This window comes from Prinia subflava, chromosome 23 (assembly GCF_021018805.1).
Source record: "Prinia subflava isolate CZ2003 ecotype Zambia chromosome 23, Cam_Psub_1.2, whole genome shotgun sequence".
NCBI classification, from domain to species: Eukaryota; Metazoa; Chordata; class Aves; order Passeriformes; family Cisticolidae; genus Prinia; species Prinia subflava.
The window spans coordinates 2098329-2123057 of NC_086269.1; the positions used below are offsets into that span (position 1 = coordinate 2098329).

The 24729-nt window shown below is 50.9% G+C and overlaps 1 protein-coding gene across 2 annotated transcripts in view; it reads right to left on the reverse strand.

Annotated features, from left to right (window-relative positions):
- The window catches only part of NFASC (neurofascin), an 86868-nt gene that overhangs the window by 17939 nt on the left and 44200 nt on the right, over nt 1-24729 (reverse strand). For both annotated transcript variants that reach the window (XM_063418284.1, XM_063418285.1), the window contains exons 21-25: nt 17952-18074; nt 16979-17152; nt 12847-12861; nt 4351-4683; nt 1865-1981 (exon numbers count right to left, since the gene is read on the reverse strand). In XM_063418284.1, the coding sequence (XP_063274354.1) occupies nt 1865-1981; nt 4351-4683; nt 12847-12861; nt 16979-17152; nt 17952-18074 (762 nt within the window). The remainder of the gene's footprint in view (nt 1-1864; nt 1982-4350; nt 4684-12846; nt 12862-16978; nt 17153-17951; nt 18075-24729) is intronic.

Below are 24729 nucleotides of genomic sequence, written 5' to 3' on the forward strand. Positions count from 1 at the left end.
GATCTGGGGTCATTTCCTGAGCCAAGGAGCTGCCGGTCTGGAATTGGTACCAACGCAAGGAGCTGCTGGTTTGGGGTTGGTGCTGAGCCAAGGAGTTGCTGGTTTGGGGTCGGTACCAATGCCAGGAGCTGCTGGTTTGGGGTCACAATGCCAGGGACAAGGAGCTGCTGGTTTGGGGTCATCACTCTGGGAATAAGGAGCTGCTGGTTTGGGGTCATCACTCTGGGGACAAGGACCTGCTGGTTTGGGATCGGTACCCAAACCAAGGAGCTGCTGGTTTAGGATCATTTCCTGAGCCAAGGGTTTGCTGGTTTGGGGTCACTGCCCTGGGGACAAGGAACTGCTGGTTTGGGGTTGGTACCAATGCCAGGAGCTGCTGGTTTGGGGTCAGTACTGAGCCAAGGAGCTGCGGGTTTGGGATCATCACTCTAGGGACAGGGAGCTGCTGGTTTGGGATCGGTACCCAAACCAAGGAGCTGCTGGTTTAGGATCACTTCCTGAGCCAAGGGTTTGCTGGTTTGGGGTCACTGCCGTGGGGACAAGGAACTGCTGATCTGGGGTCATTTCCTGGGCCAAGGAGCTGCCGGTCTGGAATTGGTACCAATGCCAGGAGCTGCTGGTTTGGGGTCGGTACCAATGCCAGGAGCTGCTGGTTTGGGGTCATTTCCTGAGTCAAGGAGCTGCTGGTTTGGGGTGATCACTCTGGGAATAAGGAACTGATGGTTTGGGATTGGTACCAATGCCAGGAGCTGCTGGTTTGGGGTCATGTCCTGAGCCAAGGAGCTGCTGGTTTGGGATCAATACCCGAACCAAGGAGCTGCTGGTCTGGGATTGGTACCAACGCCAGGAGCTGCTGGTTTGGGGTCACGGCCCCAGGGACAAGGAGCTGCTGGTTTGGGGTCACTGCCCTGGGGAAAAGGAGGTGCCGGGGTCATTACCCACTGAGAACTGTGGCTTAGAGGTTTTGTTCCTTCAAATGCCACCAAAAAAGGGGTGGACATGCATAGCTGTCCAGGAAGTGCTGAAATCTCCAAGATTTCCTCCCTCAGGTGGATCTTGGAGAGGGAATCCCAAGGGATTGATGCTACAGCATGGATTCGGCAGCTGGGTTTGCTCCTTGTGCTTCCCAGTGACTGGGAAAAAACTCCAGGTGGGTTGGGAGCTGGGATATTTGGGATATTTGGGGTTTAGGGCCTGGCAAGCTCATGCATATCCTGAAATACAGGAATTTTGGAGACCGGGCACAGGTTTTGCACAGGGAATAATTTCAAGGACAACTCAAGGTCATCTCCTGATGGAAGCTGGAAGGGCCAGGAGGGGTTTCCTGCCAGGAATTGCAATTTCAGGGATTCCAGACGGGCACAGCAGCGGATGTGAGGGGTGGGAAATAAACTCAGGGATGAGCAGCAGCCGGCACTGCCTCTCCAGAAACCCCAAACCAACCAACAACGCAAAAACCTCTCCCTAAACCGGCACCGAACCCGGAGATCCCGGCTCTGCTTCCAGCACGGAGCCGCACAACGCCAAGAAACACCGAGGAGGAGGTTTGGGATCTTAGAGGATTCTGCCAACTCCAGGTTCAGGAATCCCCGTCTTCCAATTCCCAACAATTTCATTTCCCTCTCTGTTTTCCGCCTCTTTCCATCGACCGCAGCCCCGACGGCCCCAAAGATCGCCCGACCCCACGGCGCACGGAGAGGGAAACCCCTGGAGAACCCCAACCCCAACCGCCACAACCACGGCGGGATTTTGTTCCCCCTCCCGTTTTTCCACGGAATGAAATCCAAGGGGAAAGGGGCGGGAGCTGGCAGGATCTCTAAGGGCAGTGCCACCCCGTAGAGTCCCCACGCGATCTGATGCTTACTGGTGATATACTTAACCACAAAGTCAGTTCCTGCCGAGAAATTGTGGCTCCAGGTGATGTTTGCCCAGTTACTGTTCGCCATGGCTCTGATGTCCCATATGGACGATCCATTGGCGGCTGGGGGACAGGTTAGAACACGCGTTAGTGGTTTAGCGGGGTTAGGCCCGGCTCGGAGCTCAAAGCTCGTGAAAAATCTCAAAAAAAAAACCTGAGAGAAGCCTTACAAAATGTGATAAAAACCTTAGAACCTGACAAAAACCTTACAACCTGACAAAAACCTTAAAACCTGACAAAAACCTTAGAACCTGACAAAAACCTTAAAACCTGACAAAAACCTTAGAACCTGATAAAAACCTTAAAACCTGATAAAAACCTTAAAACCTGACAAAAACCTTAAAACCTGACAAAAACCTTAAAACCTGACAAAAACCTTAGAACCTGACAAAAACCTTAAAACCTGACAAAAACTTTATAAAGTCTTAAAGAAGTCTGAAAAAAGCTACAAAAACTTATAAAACCTCTAAAAAATATGAAAACCCATACAAAAAGCTTATAAAAGCTCAGAAGAACATACAAGGATCATAAAAACTTCATAAAAACCTTTAAAAAACCCCTTATGAACACCTTAGAAAAATGTCACAAAATGCTTACCAAAACCTCACAAATCCGTAAAAAATCCTTTAAAAAGACGCTACAAGAACATTCTAAAATCTCATAAAAGCACATAAAGGTCATAAAAAAACCTTAAAAAACCTTACAAACACTTTACAGAAACCTTACAAAATCCTGACAAAAACCTTACAGAAACCTTAAAAAAAATTTAAAGCTTTACAAAAACCTTACTAAATCCTTACAAAAACCTCACAAAATCCTTACAAAAACCTCGCAAAATCCTTACAAAAACCTGGAGCGAACACTTTGGTCTCAGCCTACCCATGAATTAAGCTCAGCCTAAGGCTGGATCGATTTTTTCCGAGATTTCCAACATTCTTAGGGAATTTTGGTGGGGTTTAAATCCACTCGGCTCATCCTGGAATTCTTCCGGGGCACATCCCTGAGGATCTGGGCCAGCGGGGAAACCTCGTCCCGGAATTCCTGCATGGATGAGCACGGATCCAGTGCCGGGAGTGGGCAGGGAATTGTCACTTCACCGTGGCCCCGGTGGGACAATGAGGCCACTCGAGTGTGAGGCTGAAGTTAAGGGATCGAGACGTTTCTTGGGATGAGTCCCATTCCTACGGAAGTGGGAGCCAATCCTGCACTTTACTGGGATTTTTAGGGACAGCACAGAAGTGACACCTTGGGGGTTTATTGCCATTTTTCCTCGAGGTGTTTCCATGTTTTGATGTCACAAAATCTGGGATCGACCACCACAATCGCTTGGAAAAAGCCAATTTTGGAGTTTTTAGGGTGCTGCAAGGACCTGGTGCTGTGGGGTGACCTGGAATTCCTAAAATCCCAGCCTGGGCTGGGTGGCGGCACCGGGGGTTCCTCTTTTCCTTCTGTCCTTTTTCCCTGCTCTGTGCCTCACTCTTAATTCCCTATTTCCAATTAGCAGCATGGATTAATGACTGGTGTGGGGGTGATCTCGCTTCGTCACCAACCCTGGGGTGTCAGGTGGGGGCAGACTCCCCCTGCAGAAAGTTTTGGTGGTTTTAAAGCATTTAAAACTGATTTTATGCAAAAAATCACAGCAAAATGGCTTCGAACTCAGTCATGAAATCATCCCAGACCGGTTTGAGTGGAAGGGACCCTAAAATTCACCTTATGCCACCCCCAATCCACATTTTCCACTGTCCCAGGCTTCTCCAAACCCCATCCAAGTTTTAAACCCTGATTTCATCCCCTTTTCGCTTGATTTATTTTTGAACAATCCCGATTATTTCCAAACCGTAAATTCCCTCCTCCTGCTGCCTCAAACCCGGATAAATCCTTCCAGATTTATCCCTCAGACACATCCAGGAGGGAAGATCTCCCCGCCAGAGCCGAGCTCGGTTCTCCTGATGGCACAAGAAGTTTCTCCTGACCTGGGAAACGCCCGGCACGGGGACGGTGCTGGAGCTCCCACCCTTCCCCGACGCTCCCGGGGGCTCCGGCAGCGCGAGGAGCAGCGGGATAAACCCCAGGACCCGGATCAATCCTGACAGGTCTCCCTGCGAACGGCTGAGGTGCTAAATCCGAGCTGACAGCTCCTGCAGCAGCACCAGAACCCGTTTTTAACAGCTCTAAACACCACATAACACTTTGGGGGGGATTTGTAGGGTTTTCCACCTTTTCCCAAACCAAATCCAGCATCACCACACCCCCAGCAGGGCTGGGTTATTCCCCGGTGGCACAGAACCCTCCAAATTCCCATTTTTACACCCAGATTCCCATCCCGGAGCGTGGGGACGGCTCCGATTTCCCCGGTATCCCGAAGAATCAAGGAGGGGAAGGCTGCCAGTGGGGTTAGAGAGGGGTTAGAGAGGAAAAGGAAAGCTCAGTACCCAACTCGTGCCTGGTGGTGGCTGCCGGAGCCCTCTCGGCAGCGGTGCTGGTGCTGGCGGCGGTGCTGGCGGCGGTGCTGGTGCTGGTGGCTGTTGTGGCTGTGGTGGTTGTGGTTGTTGTGGTGGTTGTGGTTTCGGTGGTGGTTGGGGTGGTTGTAGGACTGGTTGTAGGACTGACTGTAGGACTGACTGTAGGACTGGTTTCAGGACTTGTTTCAGGACTTGTTTCAGGACTGGTTTCAGGACTGGTTTCAGGACTGGTTTCAGGACTGGTTTCAGGACTGGTTTCAGGACTGGTTTCCTCCACTGCGGTTGGAGGCGGCCCAGTTGCCTCTGGGAGAGGGAAACACCGGCTTTGTACCCGAGGCGGCATCCCCCGGGCACTGCCCTCCCCGGAGCGGCGGCACGGAGCAAATCCCGCCAGGAATGCACGGCTGGAGCCCTTCTCCTGCCCCTGGCCCCGTGCAGGGCTGGCCCGGGCTGATCCCAGGGGCTGGGAGAGGAGCAAATCCCGCCAGGAATGCACGGCTGGAGCCCTTCTCCTGCCCCTGGCCCCGTGCAGGGCTGGCCCGGTCTGATCCCAGGGGCTGGGAGAGGCGCTGGAGCAAATCCCACTGGGAATGCACGGCTGGACCCCTTTTCCTACCCCTATCCCCATGCAAGGATGGCTTAAAACCATCCCAAGGGCTGGAGGAGCAAATCCCATTGGGAATGTCAGGCTGAGCCCCTTTTCCTACCCCTGAGCCCATCCCAAAGGGCTGGGGCAAATCCCACTGGGAATACCAGGCTGGACCCCTTTTCCTACCCCTGTCCCCATTCAGGGATGGCCTGAGCCCATCCCAAGGGCTGGAGGAGCAAATCCCATTGGGAATACCAGGCTGAGCCCCTTTTCCTACCCCTAAGCCCATCCCAGGGGCTGGAGCAAATCCCACTGGGAATCTTAGGCTGAATCCCTTTTCCTACCCCTGAGCCCATCCCAAAGGGCTGGGGCAAATCCCACTGGGAATACCAGGCTGGACCCCTTTTCCTACCCCTGAGCCCATCCCAAGGGCTGGAGCAAATCCCATTGGCAATGTCAGGCTGGACCCCTTTTCCTGCCCCTATCCCCATCCCAGGATCTGGGAGAGGTACAGCAGCAAATCCCACTGGGAATCTCAGGCTGAATCCCTTTTCCTGCCCTATCCCCATTCAGGGATGGCCTGAACCCATCCCAAGGGCTGGAGGAGCAAATCCCACTGGAAATGTCAGGCTGAATCCCTTTTCCCACTCCTGTCCCCCTGAGCCCACCCCAGGGCTGGGGCTGCTCCCATTCCCTCAGTTCGATCCCAATCCCGATCCCGATCCCAATCCCAGGCCTGAGCGAGCTGCTTGTCCTCTGCCTTTTCCCTGCCCATCACCCTCCTGGGATAAACCAGCACGGAAAAATGCAGCCTGGAAAAACCGCACAGCTTTGTCCTTATCCCATTGTCCCGCCGCATCCCAAGAAATGGGATTTAGCTCGAGGAAAACGCACTAATCCCATTTGTCGGGCCAGTCGCAATTCCATTAATCCAGCTGCCCCTGGACTACACCTCCAGCATTTTTTTTTCTTTGAGCTGCCGGCTCGGCCTGCGGCTTCCCGGCTTTTTCCAGCCTGGAGAAGGAGCAGCTCCCAGCCCCGGGGGGGTTTAACTCTGGGGGGGAGCTGGGGCAGCGCTGCCCGTCCTGATTTCCATTTAAATGAGGGATTGGAACACCTCGAGCCGTCCGGGGGGATAATTGGGAGCGATTTGTTTGTTAATTGCCTCACTTGGGCTGTGATTCCAAGGAAAAGTGCTCCAAGGAAAAGGGGGAATGTGTCCTTTAAACCACCCTGAGTGCGGTGAGGGTCCCACAGGGAGGGAGGGGGGCGCGGGCTGGGGCTGGAACCTTCCAGCAGAAAACACAGCCGGGATTCTGCTCCAAATACCAAAGGTGATTCGGAGGGGACTCACCCCGGGAGGATCAGGTTAAATTACATTTATCATCTTTATTCCCGAGATTCCAGATCCCCCTGATGGGGGAAGGAAGGCAGATTTTATAAATATCGCCCCCAAACCAAAAACGGCTCCAGGGAAGCACTTTAAAACCAGTCCTAGGACCACCAAGCCGGGCTTTTCTTTCCCGCCCTGCCCATCCAAGGTGTGAAACTCATCGTCCAAAGGCAGAGAGGGGCAGGAGCTCGCTCAGCCCGTCTGAGATGCAAAATCAGGGTTAGAGCACAGCTGGAAGCACCAGGCCAGGTCAGGGGAGACCCCAGAGCGCCCCCAGGTACCAAAAAACTCCAGCCCAGCCCCAGGGGTGATCCCAGAGCACCCCAAAGTCCCCAAAAACTCCAGCCCGGCTCCAGGGGTGATCCCAGAACACCCCAAAGTCCCCAAAAACTCCAGCCCGGCTCCAGGGGTGACCCCAGAGCACCCAAAGTCCCCAAAAACTCCAGCCCAGCCCCAGGGGTGCCCTCAGAGCACCCCAAAGTCCTCAAAAACTCCAGCCCAGCTCCAGGGGTGACCCCAGAGCACCCCCAGGTACCCAAAAACTCCAGCCCAGCCCCAGGGGTGACCCCAGAGCATCCCCAGGTACCCAAAAACTCCAGCCCAGCCCCAGGGGTGACCCCAGAGCCCTCCCAGCTCCTCAAAGTGCCCCAGAGCAGCCACAGACCCCCCAGAACTCCAGGCCAGCCTCAGGGATGCCCCCAGAGCACCCCTGGCTCCTCAAAGGTGCCCCAGGAGCAGCCGCAGCAGCCCCCAAACCCCACCCGTACCCAGAGGTGCCCCCAGAGCAGCCCCAGCTCCCTAAAGCATCAGCTGAGCCACTGAGAGGAGCCACAGGCACCCCAAAAACCCAGCCCAGCCCCAGGAACAGCCACAGGCACCCCAAAAACCCAGCCCAACCCCAGGAACAGCCACAGGCACCCCCAAAACCCAAACCGAGCCCCAGGAACAGCCACAGTCAAAAACCCAAGCCCAGGAGCAGCCCCAGGAGCAGCCCCAGGCACCCCAAAAACCCAAGCCGAGCCCCAGGAACAGCCACAGGCACCCCAAAAACCCCAGATCAGCCCCAGGAGCAGCCACAGGCACCCCAAAAATCCAAACCGAGCCCCAGGAACAGCCACAGTCAAAAACCCAAGCCCAGGAGCAGCCCCGGGAGCAGCCACAGGCACCCCAAAAACCCAGCCCAGCCCCAGGAGCAGCCACAGGCACCCCAAAATGCCAGATCAGACTCAGGAGCAGCCACAGGCAACCCAAAATGCCAGATCAGACTCAGGAGCAGCCACAGGCACCCCAAAACCCTCTCCCGCTGACCCCACACATCCCGATCTCATGCACCCCGATCCGGAGCCCCCCGTGCACAGCCCGGGGGGTCCAGCCCAGGCAGGGGGAGGTGACAGGGAGGGGACACATCCACAGGCTCGGCTTTGCCCTCGCGGTTTCGTGGTGAACCAAAACAAAAGCAAAAAATAAAAAAGGGATTTTTTTTTTTTTTTTTTTTTTTTTTTTTTGCGATTTGCCCTTCTGGGTTTGTTCCACAAGGACTCGGCGGGGTCCTGAGGCCGCTAAAAGCTTTTCCCGCTCTGGGATTTCTCCCCATCCATCTCCGCTGATTCCTGGAGGGTTTTTTTGGGGTTAAGAGATTGGTGTCGCCGGGTTAATGTCCCCATTAACGGGATGGAGGCTGGGAACGAGCAGAGATCGGATAATGCAGGCTCGGCATTCCCACGGGAATCGCGGCTCCCCTCGGAGGAAAACGAGACCCCCAAAAGGCACAAAGTGATTTTAGGGAAGGCGGGAGCCGGTGGAAAACCTGGAACAGCTTTCCAGCTTCCATCTGGGCTCTCCCGGGGCCTCCCAGGAGCAGCAGAAATTCAGATTTAATGCTCCCGCAGACTTCAGACGGGAAGAGATTATCCGGGATAAATCCCAGCCTAGCTATTCCTGGTGCGGGATCTCATCTCTGAGCATCCCTCGCGCATCCAAAACAAATCCCCCGGGATTTCTGCCCCGCCCGGAGCAGCGGGACGAGCTGCCCGCGGTTCCAGGCGGGATTTGCCCTCCCTGCCCCACTTCCCCGGCTCTGGGGGAGGCGATCCCCGGGAGCGGAGCCGTCACTTCCCATCAGGATAACCCGAGCCAGACCCGGGAGGGGATGGCGGGGATGGAAATCGCCCTGGCAGGAGCAGGGCCGGGTGAAGAGTGGGACGGGGTGAGCTGGAAAACTCGGGGAGGGGGCGGTGGGAGAGGGAGGGGCGGGCTTCGATCCGAAACCGCCCCGGGATGCGGAGCTGTGGCCCCGTTTGGGTTTAAAACGCGAAATGGGCGCGGGAGGAGTTTTGGGGTGGGGGGAGATGGCGGGCGTTGAAATCCATCCCATAATGAGGGCTGGGAGGATCACGGGGATCGAGAGGGATCTCAGGGATCCGATATCCCCCGAAGAAAAGGGATCGAGGAGATCCCACAGTCCCTTCCCGGGGGAAGCCTTAAAAACCCCTCTCGCTGCCACCAGGAGTGACAAAAATGCCAAAGGGACAAAGGAGACCCAGGCTGGCATTCCCAAACCTTTGGAAATCCTGGGAATCCCGCTCATCCTCCTAAAATCATCCACGATGCTCCAGCCACGGCATTCCCGAGCTTTGCGGAGGAGCTGGAATCGTTTCCCTGCATTCCCAGGGTTTGGGGACAGTTTGGGGACAGAACGGAGCACCTGGAATTCCTGAAATGGGGGAAAATTCCCCTTTTCCCAAAGGGAGCGGCCGCTTTCCCCATCCCAGGGCGGGGCAGCACCTGGGAATTGCTCCAAGAAGAAGAAATCACCCGGGAAATTCGGACTAAAAACCAGCGGCGGCAATTCCCAGCTCTTTATCCCATTTTAGCCGAGCCCATCTTCCTGGAAAGAGCCAAACGAGCACTCAGCTCTTTAATTGCCTCCCTTTCAAGGCTTTTTCCATTTTCAAGATCCATTATTCCCTCTCGGGGAAGGACGGGGGGGAAGGTGATGGATGCAGGATGCAGCAATTAATAATTTCACTAATGAGAGATGCTGAGCTCTTCGCTGCCTCCCCAGCCGGGAGTGGAGCCACAAAAAAAGAATCCGAACCTTCCACAAAAACCTGTTTGAAGCTCAGATTAGGGGAAAAAATCAGAAAGGGAGAATCCTAAGAGGAAAAATGGGATTATTTAAAGGGAAGCTCAAAGGGAAAGACACAAACCCTGCTCGGATAATTCACTGAGAAGTGGCTTTGTTTTTTTTTTTTGGTTTTGGGTTGGTCTATTTTGCAAAATCCAGGCAACAATCCCAATCTCTGCTGCTTTTTAATTATTTAGAGATGCTTTCAATGTTTTGTTGGGCTGTGGCAACAGCTTTCCCTGGGGTGTGTCTGCAAAATAATGAGGCTTGGAGAAATTGGGATGAATTTTTTATGATTTTTGATGATTGGGCCGAGGACATTGGCGGAGATTTATTTTTGATTCTCTTGGTTTTTTACCAACAGAATGGAATTGGGAATCCTTGGCCATGAAATGTGGAAAATCCGAGGTGGAAAGAGAAGAAATGGGAGAAGGGGGGGATGAAGCAGAAAGAGAGGGCTCAGCAATTCCTTCTGTTTCTGTAATGAAAAATGGGATTTTTCTCCCCAAATTCCCATTTATGGACAGAGAAAAGTCAGGATTTTCCCTCTGAGTCTAAACCCAGTTTCTTTACGGTCAGTGAAGAAGTTTTTTTCCATAAGGATGGAAAATCAAAAATCCAGATTTGGATTTTTTTCTAGCTCAGAGCATAAATAAAAAGCTCATTTTTAATTTTTTAATCTTCTCTTTTCCCCAAATCCCCTCTCCTGTTGTCCAAAGCCCGGCTTAGGAAAGGTGAAGCCTTTCCTGAGGGAAAATCCCTGCACTTCACTTCGATTCCGTCACCTGCTCCGCTTCCTCCCGACCCTGACCCCGCCTGTGCCAGGTTTTCCCTGGAAAAGGAACCTTTTCATTCCCAGCCGTGGCAGGGAGAGAAAAATTCCATAAAAATCCGCCTGATCTGGGTCAGCCGGCGGAAATGGGAAAGGTCAGGGAGCGTTTCCTAGGATTTGTTGGGAAGAGAAACATCCGCTGGAGCCCGAGGAGGCCGGAGGAGAAATGAGATCTGGAATGGGGAGGAGGATGAGGCAGCAATTCCCGACCTCCAGCTCCACTTCCCGACTCTCAGCCCTTTCCAAAGAGTTATTTCTCTTTTTTGGAAAGGGGAAAACAAAGGGATGGGCTCTGGATAATTGGAGGATTATCCCTGAAATCACAAATAATTCCAGTGGGGCAAGGAACGAAGCTGGGAATGATTCAGTGCTGGGAGGATGAAGAGATCAGGCCATGATTCCAGAGCTCAGCAAGACCCTCCGGAAGCAGAAAAGGACTTGAGGAGATCCTGATCCACAAAGAAAATCCGGATTCTGGTGGATGAGCCAAACCCTGGATGGAGAAGGAGCTGGAGGAGAGGGCGGTCCTGATCCCAAAGTTTTTAACGTGCATTTTCAGGGATTTTATGTTCAGTTCCAGGCTTTTTATGTTAATTTTCAGGATTTTTACGTGTATTTCCAGGATTTTTAAGTGCGTTTTCAGGTCACCAACACCTAAACCTGACCAATCTTATTCCTCCTTTTTTTTTCTTTGGGAAGATAGAGGAAGAGAAAAAGACAGGAAGGAGAAAGACAGACATGTGTCCAGGAAGAGGTGGAAAAAGGCAAAATAATCCCGGGAAGAGACATCGCTGCAACAAAATCCAAGGAAAAGGAACATCCACGAGGCAGGAAAGCGAATCCTGCTCTTGGATCCCTCGGGAAAACCTTCCCTGGGAGGCTGTTCCTGCTTGGAATGTGCCGAGGCAAAGCAGGACCTGTTGAGAGCCCTTGGTGCGGGGAACCGGGAGCTGCTGCTGCTCCCAAAAAGGTTTTTTTGGGATGAGTTCCCGCATTCCTGAGCTGGGAAAAGGCTCTCGCTGGCATTGATTGGAATACGGGAAATGTGTGTTGGGTGTGGGAGAAAAATCAGGATTTTCCAGGAGTGTGAGAGGCGGGAATCCTTCCCTGGGTGACCTGGAATTGTGTTGGCGCTGGGAAAACCGGGATCGGCTTTTCCATGGAAGCGGGAGGAGGAGCGGGAGCTGTCCCTGGTGCTGGAAAAGGTCTCTCCCTGCTCCTACTTTTTTTTTTTTTTTGGGAATAGCGAGGAGGGCAAAGCCAACGGAAGGCTCCATGCAGAACATGCACAGCTCGAATTCCCGCTCAACCCTTCCAATGGACACCGGGAATGGGGAGGAATCTCCTGGATCAAAGCCCTGGGAGAGCTAAAGGGAATCCCCACCCCAAAAAAAATCCCAAATCTTCAGCAGCGATTCCAAAGGTGCTGGAAGGGCCCCGTGGAGCCGGGAATGTTCTGGGATTTGTGGGGTGAGGATGGGATAAAAAAAGGAGAGGGGTTTGTGCAGAGCTGGGCTTAAAATCCTCTGTGAGAGGGGGAAAAGCTCTTTTATAGGGAAAAAAATCTTTAATAGGGAAAAACCCTCTTTAATAGGGAAAAACCCCTTCTTTAAAAGAAAAAAAAACCTCTTTAGGAGGGAGCAAATTCCTCTTTAATAGGGAAAAAACCCCTTCTTTCGTTTGGGAAAAACCCCTCTAAAATAGGGGGAAGAGTCTTCCTTAAAAGAGGGAAAACTCCTCTTCTTTATATATAGAAATATAGGAATTTTAATATAGAAAAAATGTCTTTAATAGAGGGAAACAAAGCCTTTAATAGGGAAAAAAGTTTATTTCATATGGGAAGAAGTCCCCTCTAAAATAGGGTAAAAAGCCCTCATTAAGAGGTGAAAAAAACCCTGTTTAATAGGGAAAAAACCCTCTTTAATACTGAAAAAAAACCCCTCCTTAATAGGAAAAAACCCCACTTTAATAGGGAAAAACTCTTTTTAACAGGGGAAAAAAACCCCACTTTAGTTGGGAAAAAAAATCTACTTTAATAGGGAAAAACCCCTCTTTAATATTGAAAAAAAAAATCCTCCTTAATAGGAAAAAACCCCACTTTAATAGAGAAAAAGCCCCTCTTTAACAGGGGAAAAAACCCCCACTTTAGTTGGGAAAAAAACTACTTTAATAGGGAAAAAAAACCCATTTTAATAGGGGGAAAATCCCTCTTTAATAGGGAAAACCCCAGTTTAATACTAAAATCCTCATTTTAATGGGAATTTGGCTCTCCTTCGGGCTCGCCCAGCCCGTGGCCACCGCGGTTTGGTTTGGAGATCCTTGAGCGGCTTTTAAGCCTGGCTTAGAGACCTTTTAATCTTCGCCTGCCCCGCTGTGGAGCCTCCCTGGTGCCCATTGTGCCTGGAACGATTGAAATGCCCAATCGGCGTGGCCATTGGAAGGGTTTTAATGAACTTCTCGGCTTAATTGGCAGCTTAATTGGCAAGCTCCGTTGCCCCCATGCCGGTTACCTCCGGGTACGGTACCTGGGCTTGGCGTGGCTTCGGAGGCAGCGCCAGGGAGAGAGAGAGAGAGGGGAAAAACGGGAAAACGGAGAGAAAGAGGGAAGAGAAAAACACAGGAATTTATCAAACGACCCCAACGCGCCGCCAGGACACGCGGAGGCATCGGAGAGCGGAGAGAGAGGGGGAAAAACGGGGTTAAATCCAACCTGGGACAGCCCCTGGAATCTGGGATAAAGCAGGGATAAATCAGGAATGAACCAGGAATTGGGGATAAACCAAGCCAGGGAATCTGGGATAAACCAGGAATCAGGGATAAACCACTCCAGGGAATTTGAGATAAACCAGGAATCAGGGATAAACCTGGAATCAGGGATAAACCACCAGAGAATTTGGGATAAACCAGGAATCAGGGATAAACCAGGAATCGGGGATACACCAGGAATCGGGGAATTGGGGATAAACCAGGAATCAGGGCTAAACCAGGAATCAGGGCTAAACCAGGAATCAGGGAATTTGAGATAAACCAGGAATCAGGGATAAACCAGGAATCAGGGATAAACCTGGAATCAGGGAACCTGGGATAAACCAGAAATCATGGTTAAACCAAGCCAGAGAATTTGGGATAAACCAGGAATCTTGGATAAACCTGGAATCAGGGATAAACCACACCAGGGAATTTGGGATAAACCACACCAGGATCCACGTTAAACACCCAAGAGGGGCCAGAGGTGGCACTGAGGTGGCAGCGGTGGCATTGAGGTGACAGTGGCGTTATTAAGCCCAGTACTTAAGCGAGTGTTTAGGTCTAATCCCAACAAAAACCGGTTTTGACACTGAATTTAACCTCAGTTTCTCCTTGCCTGTCCCACTTGATTCAAACTCCGTGTCTGGAGGAGTCTGGAGAGCAGGAAACGTCATCAGAGGGCATTAATGGGTTTAATTTCCTTAATCTGCTTATTTTTGTTCAATTCCAGCCTCGTCTTTCCCTCAGCTTGGCAGGAAGTCCCATCAAAGAGTGCAAAACTCATTTATTTTTTGTTGTACCTCATGTTTGGAGGGCAAATTTCTGCCATGTGGGAGTAAATTATTTAAATTTTATGATTTTTTGCTTTTTGACAGCCAAACTTTGTCTTTTTTGGCAGCACCAGGTGTGACATCCTCACCCCAAACCCCACAGAGGGGGTTCCTCACCTTGTCCAGCAGGTTTGGGCACCACCTGATATTTCCAATATATAAAACTCATCCAGATCAATTAAAATTTATAATTTTAAAATTATGTAATATATCATATGTTATCCTATTAATTATTCTATATAACAATATAGTATATTATTATATATAATACTATTTTTATATCTCATATTTGTAATTTTTAAATTATAAAATTTATACACATCTGTTACCTCACTATTATCAATGTCCAAAATTCAGGTGTGAACCTGAATATTCAATATTTAAAAAATGAAATTGAAAAATATTCAATTTTCAACTTCAATCCAACCCCTGAGCTCTCCCAATTCCTTTTAAAGCAATTCCAGGCCGCTCTCATATTTCCCTTGGCTGTTTTCTCCCCCGACATCCAATAAATTTTGCTGGATCCCACCCCAGGGGTGTCGGGAATGGTTTTATTCCCTCTGGATCAGGGCAGGAATCGCTTTCCCCTCTCAGAGCCATTAGCTGGGCTGGGGGATGGAGGGAAGGAGAGAAAACCCCATTAAATCCCAGCTCTAACCCAATCCCAGCTCTGCCAGCCGAGCCTAAAGAGGGGCGAGAGCAGCCCTTGGCTCCCTCAGGGCTCCGGAACTTCCACTTAAATTTGATGGATGTTCCACAACGGGAGTTTTATCTGATTATGGGGCTGAGATTGGGGTCTGGAGGCTTTTAGGGTCTGGTGACACCCGTGGGGTGACAAGGAAGTGGCACCAGCAGTTTTATCTGATTATGGGGCTGAGATTGGGGTCTGGAGGCTTTTAGGGTCGGGTGACACCCATGGGGTGACAGGGAGGTGGCATCAGGAGTTTTATCTGATTATAGGGCTGAGATTGGGGTCTGGAGGCTTTTAGGGTCTGGTGACAGCTGTGAGGTGACAAGGAAGTGGCACCAGGAATTTTATCTGATTATGGGGCTGAGATTGGGGCTCTAGAGTCTTTTAGGGTCTGGTGACACCCATGGGGTGACAGGGAGGTGGCACCAGCAGTTTTATCTGATTATAGGGCTGAGATTGGGGTCTGGAGGCTTTTAGGGTCAGGTGACACCCGTGGGGTGACAGGGAGGTGGCTCCAGGAATTTTATCTGATTATGGGGCCAAGATGGGGGTCTGGAGGCTTTTAGGGTCGGGTGACACCCATGGGGTGACAGGGAGGTGGCACCAGCAGTTTTATCTGATTATAGGGCTGAGATTGGGGTCTGGAGGCTTTTAGGGTCAGGTGACACCCGTGGGGTGACAGGGAGGTGGCTCCAGGAATTTTATCTGATTATGGGGCCAAGATTGGGGGTCTGGAGGCTTTTAGGGTCTGGTGACAGCTGTGAGGTGACAAGGAAGTGGCACCAGGAATTTTTTCCAATTATGGGGCTGAGGTTGGAGCTCTGGAGGGTTTTAGGGTTGGGTGACACCCGTGGGGTGACAGGGAGGTGGCACCAGCAGTTTTATCTGATTATGGGGCTGAGATTGGGGTCTGGAGGCTTTTAGGGTCGGGTGACACCCATGGGGTGACAGGGAGGTGGCACAAGGAGTTTTATCTGATTGTGGGGCCAAGACTGGGGGTCTGGAGGGTTTTAGGGTCGGGTGACACCCGTGGGGTGACAGGGAGGTGCCACCGAGGTCCCTGCACACAAAAATCCCCCAAAGCTGCCCCTGCTGAGCTCACACAGAAACACAGAGGGCCAAACCAGAGCTTCACCCTCAGCACAAGGAGAGCGAGATCCCAAAATCATGGATTGGTTTGGGTTGGAAAGGACCTTAAATCTCATCCAGCTCCACCCAGGGGCACCTCCACCATCCCAGGTGGCTCCAAGCTGACCTTGGACACTTCCATGGATGAGGAGCATCCACAACCTCTCGGTGCCAACGCTTCCAAACCCTCCGAGCGAGGAATTCCTTGTGAATCCCATCTCACCCTGCCCTCTTCTGGTATCAAACATAAATTCAGCCAATACCCTCCAGCTCCAGGGCACACGAGGAATGTCCCCGCCTTGGGGACAGCCAGGAGGGTCCCTGGAGCACGGGGCAGTCCCCAGGTCACCTCTGTGGGTTTTCACTGCAGCATTTGGCCACCTCCACCTCTGCAGGAAAACCTCAGCGGCATCGCTGCCCTGCCCTCCTGGTTTTTTGGATTTCCTGATTCCATTTCTGGGTTTGCCATGGCCCATCACGATGCCATTTTTGGGATTGTCATGTCCTGCCACAATGCCATTTTTTGGCTGTCCCATGGCCTGTCACGATAACATTTTTGGGGTTTGTCACATTCTGTCACATTGTCATTTTTTGGTTGTCCCATGGCCTGGTCACGATAACATTTTTGAGATTTGTCACATTCTGTCACTATGCCAATTTTGGGCTGTTCCATGGCCTGTCACGCTGATATTTTAGAGATTGCTCATGGCCTGTCTTGGGGCCATTTTTGGGGTTTGCCACATCCTGTCACGATGCCATTTTTTGGCTCCCATGGCCTGTCACGATGCCATTTTTTGGTTGTCCCATGACCTGTCACAATGCCATTTTTTGGCTGTCCCATGGCCTGTCACCATGCCATTTTTTGGTTGTCCCATGACCTGTCACCATGCCATTTTTTGGCTGTCCCATGTCCTGCCACAATGCCATTTTTTGGTTGTCCCATGACCTGTCACAATGCCATTTTTTGGGTTTGACATGTCCTGCCACCATGCCATTTTTTGGGTGTCCCATGGCCTGCTGCGATGCCATTTTTTGGGTTTGTCACATCCTGCCACAATGCCAATTTTCAGCTGTCCCATGGCCCGCTGTGATGTCACTTTTGGGATTTGTCACGCCCTATCTTTACGTCGATTTTGAGATTTGCCACATCCTACCCCAATGCCGTTTTCGTGCTGTCCCACGGCCTGCCACGTGCCGTTTTTTGGGTTTGTCACATCCCGTCCCCGCCATCCCCTCGGCAGAGCCGCGTGCCGCCCTTACCTTCATCCAGCAGCGCCGGTGAATCCTCCACCAGGGTCTCTCCCTCTCCCACCTGGGTGCGGGCGCGGAGCACGAAGTGATAGCGGGAGATGGGGTCTGACCTCTGCAGGGTGAACCTCGTCTGGTTGGGGGACAGGTGCTCCACCACCGTCCGGCCCATCCGCGTCCCGTTAACTGCAGAGGGAAGGCCGGGCTCAGCCTAGGCCGGGCTCAGCCTAAGCCAGGCTTTCCTGGGGTATCCAGCTCATCCCTCACCCCCTGGAGGGTCTGTGGGGTCAGAGGTGTTGCTGCTCTTGACCATGGCCGGGTTGGGGCACTTGGTGACACCTTGGACCTGCTGGGGGGGACCTTCAGGTGCTCCCTGCCGCCCCAGGCTCTGGGGTATCACTTCCTAAATCTTGTGTTTGGATGAGCACAAAAACCACGCTGGCTGCACCTAAAATCTTCCTAAATCCAAGATCCAGCTGATTTTCCCTCAAAAACTGAGCCTGGGGAGCTGCTGAGCACCCACCCCCTTCCTTGATTCAATGCAGATGTCCCCAGCTTGTCCCCTCACCCCAGAGAGGCTCTGTGGGGTCACGGAGGGGTCAGAGCTGGTAAATACACCCAGTTTGGGGTGCTTGGGGACAGCCTGGCAGGGGACCTGCTGGAGGGGACCTTCAGGTGGGCAGAGAAGACTCAGGGACATTCTGGGTGTCACCTCATCAGACTTGCGTTGGGTGAGCACAAAAATGCCTCAGGCTGGCACCTAAAATCTTCCTAAATCTGAGATAAAACCAATTTCCTTTCAAAAATTGAGTCTGGGGAGCTGCTGAGCACCCACCACCCCCTTCCTGAAGATGTCCAGGACCCTTCCCAACACCAGTTTGTCCCACCATGGAAGTCTCCAGCTCCTCAAGGATCTCCCTGCCCTGGCAAAAAGCAGGAAGGGAAGAATTTCCCGATTTTTCACTGGAAGAGACGCGGGACGTACAGGGGTAGTATCGGAGGGTGTATCCCGTGATGATCCCGTTGGGATGCTCGGGGTGGTCCCACTCCAGGTTGATGATTTCCAGGTTGGGCTGTCGGATCCGGAGGTACCTGGGGGAGCTGGGCACTTGGAGAGGAGGAGAGAGGAGAGAACACACAGGGGGATGAACCTCGCCCTGCTGCACCCGCCACGGGCTGGGCCGCGCCCTGGGCAGCCCGAAATTCCCACACAGACACTCCCTGAATGGATGGCACCAGGATTTATCCCAAAAACCCTGAGCCAGGTGGGGTTTTCAGCAGGGAGGAGAAGCGGAGCAGCCCTGGAGTGATCCAAATCCCGTGGGATCCTCCAGCAAGGCCACAGAAGCGGAGCTGGAATGCAGCTCCAGCCCCACTTCTCCTGTTGGACCCAAACTTCCTGTCCTTCCTTACACCCCCTGAAATCCCGAGGTTTTTATCCCAGAAATTTCTCCCTCAAAAGCACAAAAATCATCCCAAAAATTTCTCTTAACTCCAGCCCTGCTTCTCCTCTCACACCCAAATTTCCTGACCTTCCTTGCATCCCCCGCTCATCCCAAAGATTTCTCTCAGAAGCACAAAAAGCATTCCAGAAACTTCTTTAACTCCAGCTCCACACTTCTCTTGGACTCAGATTTCCCAAACTTCCTTACATCCCAAATTTTTCATCCCACAGATTTCTCTCTTAGAAGAGCAATAAATATCCCAAAAAATTCTCTTCACTCCAGCGCCATATCTGCCTGTTGGGAATAAATTTCCCAACCTTCCTTACACTCCCTCCTCCCAAAAATCCCAAGGTTTTAATCGCAAAGATTCCTCTCTTAGAAACCCCAGAAACGGCTTCTCTTATCCCAAAAAATCTCTGGGAAACGGAATTCCAGAGATCTCCCCCTGCTCCTCACCCTAAGGAATGTTTGGGATTATTGCTGCTTTAACTACTGAAGGAAGGAAAGAATTATCCAGCCTGGAGTTAAATTATTCTCCTGATTTCCTCCTAATTGCGGTGTCTTAATTAGGGGAAGAGAGATGGGAGAGCTCAGGGATTTATTTTTAGTTGTTCAGGATATCCTTCAGCCTCCTCAATGTCAGTTTGAGTCGATAAAAGGGCTTGGTGGCGCAGGAAAAATTAAAATCTGCATTTTCTCCATGATAAGGGTAAAATCTGCTGTAATTATTAATTAACGCCACCCAAACGTCCTTATCATCACCCCAAATGTCCAAAGCCACCCCAAATCCCCCAGAAATAGGATCACAATGCCCCTGCCTGCAACACCTACAGGAATTGAGCCCTTTCTTCTGAAACAACCTCAATAATCCACAGAAAATCCCTAAAAAAATGTGGATTTTCCAAGGAATTGCGAAGGAAGAAGCAGCGCTGAGAGACGCCGGGATGGGATGGGGAGGAAGAGAAAAGGAGAGACCCCAAAATATTTTGAGACAAGACTTGCAAATCTTTTCTTTTGTGACCTTCTGTGCCCGAGCTCCCTCCTGTGCTGTAGGAAAAGTCACTTCCAGCCTTGGAATTGCAGCTCCAACTTGGAATTATCGGCGTGTCTATAAATAACTCCTGTGCCAGCGACAAAATTAAACCCTCGAGTTCATCCTTGACACAAGAACGAGGTGCTCTTGCCTTAAAAGCCTGGCAGAGGAATCGGTGATTCCTGAAGGTCCTGGGAAGGTTTTCCTGCCTTTTCCAGGATGGATCCAACCTCTGCCATGTCCCCAAACCGCGGCTTGGGGACATTTCCAGCTCAGGCAGCAAGTCAAGGGCACGGAGCTGTGCCTAGGAAAGGGTTTTGCAAATATTTCTTTGCTTCAGCCCAAAATCTTCTTGGCTGAGGTGTCCAGAGCACCTGACAGGGATTTTTGGGAATGATGAAGGGGTCAGGAGCCAGCTCCAGCTGTGTCACCACCAGTGACAACACCCAGGTGACGCTCGGCTAAAATCCCTCCTCAGCTCCCTGGATCTGCTCCAACCAAACCTCTCCCAGAGGGAAAAAAAAAAATCCCTGGAGGCTGAAAATGTCAGGATTTCTGTGCTGAGGGGCACTGACCCTCAAACAAACACTGAATTTGTCCTGAGGCCATGGAACAGACTTCCAAAATTGAGTGGTGGCACCGGGATTGCGGGTGTGTGGTTTGAAAACTTCTCTTCACTCCAGCCCCATATCTGCCTCTTGGGAATAAATTTCCCAATCTTCCTTACACTCCCTCCTCCCAAAAATCCCAAGGTTTTAATCGCAAAGATTCCTCTCTTAGAAACCCCAGAAACGGCTTCTCTTATCCCAAAAAATCTCTGGGAAATGGAATTCCAGAGATCTCCCCCTGGGAGCTGCTGCCCCCTGCTCCTCACCCTAAGGAATATTTGGGATTATTGCTGCTTTAACTGCTGAAGGAAGGAAAGAATTATCCAGCCTGGAGTTAAATTATTCTCCTGATTTCCTCCTAATTGCGGTGTCTTAATTAGGGGAAGAGAGATGGGAGAGCTCAGGGATTTGGGATTTTAGTGGGGCAAGATGGAGGATTTGGGGCATTGTCTGGGTCCTTCTTCTTCACCTTCTTCCTTCTTCTTCACGGGTTTGGGTGATTTTCTGTAATTGGGTGAAAAAGCTCCGCATTTTGGGCCTTGGGTGGTCACTATTAGGTCAGGAATAGAAATAATATCGGCGTCATCTCGTTATTGGCTAATTAACACTTAAATAACCTTGAAAAGAGTCAGAGGGACTCCGTTTTACGTATTTTCTCTAATTTGATATTTAGAGTTCAAGTTTATCATTGTTACTTTTTCCCTTCAGAAGTTTTATGGTAAATGAGGTTTTTTGATAGTTTAGGTAAGGTGTTCAATTAATTAATATTTTTGTTTTTATAGCCACTATTTTGAACGCTCACTCGAGCTCCTTTGGGTTCTTGAAACACTTATTCTGGAGGAAGTTTACATTTAAGATGTTTAGATATTTAGATATTAGAGATCAACGTTTATCATTGCTTTTCCCCCTTCAGAAGTTTTATGGTAAATGGGTTTTTTTGATAGTTTAGGTAAGATTTTTAATTATTAGTTTTTGGTTCTTTAGCTGCTATTTTGAACGCTCACTCAAGCTCCTTTGGGTTCTTGAAACACTCATTCTGGAGGAAGTTTACGTTTCAGATGTAAAGATATTTAGATATTAGAGATCAACATTTATCATTGCTTTTCCCCATTCAGAAGTTTTACAGTAGATGGGATTTTTTGATAATTTAGGTAAGGTGTTCAATTAATTAATATTTTTGTTTTTATAGCCGCTATTTTGAATGCTCACCCGAGCTCCTTTGGGTTCTTGAAACACTTATTCTGGAGGAAGTTTACATTTAAGATGTATAGATATTTAGATATTAGAGATCAACGTTTATCATTGCTTTTCCCCCTTCAGAAGTTTTACGGTAAATGGGTTTTTTTGGTAGTTTAGGTAAGATTTTTAATTATTAGTTTTTGGTTCTTTAGCTGCTATTTTGAACGCTCATTTGAGCTCCTTTGGGTTCTTGAAACATTTATTCTAGGGGAAGTTTCCATTTAAGATGTTTAGATATTTAGGTATTAGAGATCAACATTTATCATTGCTTTTCCTCCTTCAGAAGTTTTATGGTAGATGGGTTTTTGATAGTTCAAGTAAGATTCTTAATTATTAGTTTTTGGTTCTTTAGCTGCTATTTTGAACTCTCATTTGAGCTCCTTTGGGTTCTTCAAACACTCATTCTGGAGGAAGCTTACGTTTATAGACGTTAAAGCTCAACATTTATAATTTTTAATCTATTTACAGACTCGCGAGCCGTGAACGTCCAAGTCCGATCACAAAACCGCGGCTCCCGCTTGTTAATCCGGGTCCTGGCAGGGAAAAAGCAGCCGGAACGTGGCACCAGTGGGAACGTACCTCCTTCAGGGGTGGGGAACTCCTTCATTTCGCTGCGGGGCCCGTCCCCACGGCCGTTGGTGACCACCATCTCCAGCTTGTAGTTGCTGTAAGGGAACAGCCGGGACACGATGCCCCGGTTGCGGTCTCCGGGAAAACTCACAAACTGCCGCTTTTTGGAGACCCACAGGTTCTTCAGCAAGCTGCTGTCTCTCCAGAAATAGGCCTTCAAGAGACAGGCAGGCCACGTGAAGCTTTTTCCCGGTTTTGGGGGGTTTTTAGGTGTTAAAAAGCAGAATTTTGCCTCTAAGGGCGGCTTGAGGTTGTGGAAGTTTTTAGAGGAATTAGTGAATGTCCGTGAGGAAAATCGGGGTTGTTACCCGAGGAAGAGGCTGAGCAGGGGTTAAGAGCTTCCCGAAACATAGAGCAAAACCACTGAGCTCAGACTAAAGCTGATCCTAATTCCCAAGGATTAAAATCCGTGTGATTCTCCCTTTCCACTCGGAGTAGTGGAGGACAAGGAAAGGCGGGAGCCACCCAGGCACGAATAAAAGCTTCAATTTGGGAAATCTCCCATTTGAGCTCCTGACTGTAAATCCTAATTCATGCAGAAACAAGAATCCGTTCAGAAAATCCCCCAGAATCAGGAAAAACAGAGCCAGCAGATGATGGGATTGGGAATGCCGGGATTCTCTGCTGGACATGAGGCCTTGGGAATGTTTTAACGCCCTGGGAAGGGCCCTGCTCAGAGTTTGGCTTGGTTTGAAAGGCTCCGTCCTCTGTGCATCAGCAGCAAATATTAAATATTAAATATAAATCCAGAAAGACAGATAAATATTAAATATAACCCTGGAAAGACCTGGAAAAACACGGATCCACCCTGGCTTTAGCGCCCGGTTAGTCCTGACCGCGGGTTTAGGCTTTGCAGGGGTTGTTGATCAGTAAAAAAAACGCCGTCAGTATTTTGGGGATGACACAAAACCTGACCTGGATGGGGTCACTCCCTCAGAGCCCCTTGGCTTCGTGGCCAGGACCATCCCAATCCCTCCCTGTTTTCTTGGAGCATCCCAAATCCTGCAGCCACGCCCCGAGGAAGCAACAGGAGATGTCCCTGACACCCCAAAGAGCAAATCCTTGGTGCTGCCCCAAACCCAAAAGCTCCGGGTGACCGAAGGAAGTTTTCTGTCATCCTCACATCCAGCAGCTCCATCCCCAGGAGCCAGCCGGGAATTCGGGGAGGTTTAGCTGTGTTAGCGGTCAGTGCCGGGTGGGGATTGGGGAATTTGGGATTTGGGAATTTGGGATTTGGGATTTGCTCACTCGGTACTCCTTGAGCTGTCCCTGGATGGTGTCCAGGTGCACCCGGGTCCAGGTCAGAGCTATGGCTGTGCTGTTTAAGACTCTGATCCTGACATCCGTGGGCGCAGCCCTGGGATCTGGGTGGGCAGGGATAAAGCGGAATGGCTGTTAGGAACCCGGAATGACCCTGGACAGACGGACAGATGGACAGATGGACAGCCGGACACCCCCTGCTCTGCTGTTCCCATCACAAATCCCGTGAGCGGCAGCCCCACGATGGCTCTGCCCTCTTCCATGGGAATAAAATAAATCTGATTTTGCTCCTCCAGACGTCAGGAGAACGTTCCCGATCTGGCTAAAAGTGGAAATTCCTGCTGCAGGGAAGGGTCTGGCTCACCTCCCTCTCCAGGTGAGGGATCCCAACCCTTTCCTGCCTCATCTGTCCCAAAGCTGGACCCCAAAGTTCAAAAATAACCGCATTTCCATATTTTTAATGGGAGTTTGGTCAATTTGCAGCTGATCCTGTTGGGATTTTACCTCCTTTCTACAGGTCCTGCTGTGTGGAGTGAAGCAGCTCGGATCTGACTATTTTTGGGACCGTTCTTGTGGATCTTGGGGATTTTTAACCCATCCCACCCCTCGAACAGAGGCAGGGGAAGCTTTGATCTCCCTGCTTTGCCTCCATACAACACACACACTTGGAGGCCCATCCAGATCCTCCAAATTATTGCAGGAATTTCCAAGAGAAATTTAAAAAACCCCTTGGAGGGCACAGACAACGAATCTTTGCCAGTAACAACCTCTGAACTGGGTCCAGTTTGTTTCCAGTGCTTTGTCTTCCCCTGATTCCCACTTTTTTGTCCCTTTTAGCCCAGGTGGCCGCAGAAAGGGACATCTCCCATAGCCCAGGTGACCACAGAAAGAGACATCTCCCATAGCCCAGGTGGCCATGGACAGGGACACCTTCCCTAGCCCAGGTGGCCACGATGGGGACATCTTTCATGGCCCAGGTGACCACAGAAAAGACATCTCCCACAGCCCAGGTGGCCACGATGGGGACATCTTTCATGGCCCAAGTGACCACAGAAAGGGACATCTCCCATAGCCCAGGTGGCCGTGATGGGGACATCTCCCATGGCCCAGGTGGCCATGGACAGGGACATCTCCCATGGCCCAGGTGGCCATGATGAGGACATCTCCCATAGTCCAGGTGGCCACAGAAAGGGACATCTCCCATGGCCAGGTGGCCATGGACAGGGACATCTCCCACAGCCCAGGTGGCCATGATGGGGACATCTCCCATAGTCCAGGTGGCCACAGAAGGGGACACCTCTCATAGCCCAGGTGGCCACGATGGGGACATCTTCCATAGCCCAGGTGGCCATGGACAGGGACATCTCCCATAGCCCAGGTGGCCATGAGCAGGGACACCTTCCACAGCCCAGGTGGCCATGGATGGGGACACCTTCCACCATCCACATCCTCCAAGCCTTGTCCAAACCAAAACTGGATTTTTGTCCCAAACCCCGCGGTGCCCTGCCAACATCCCGGGCCCTCCTCACCCTCGGATGGGATCACCCA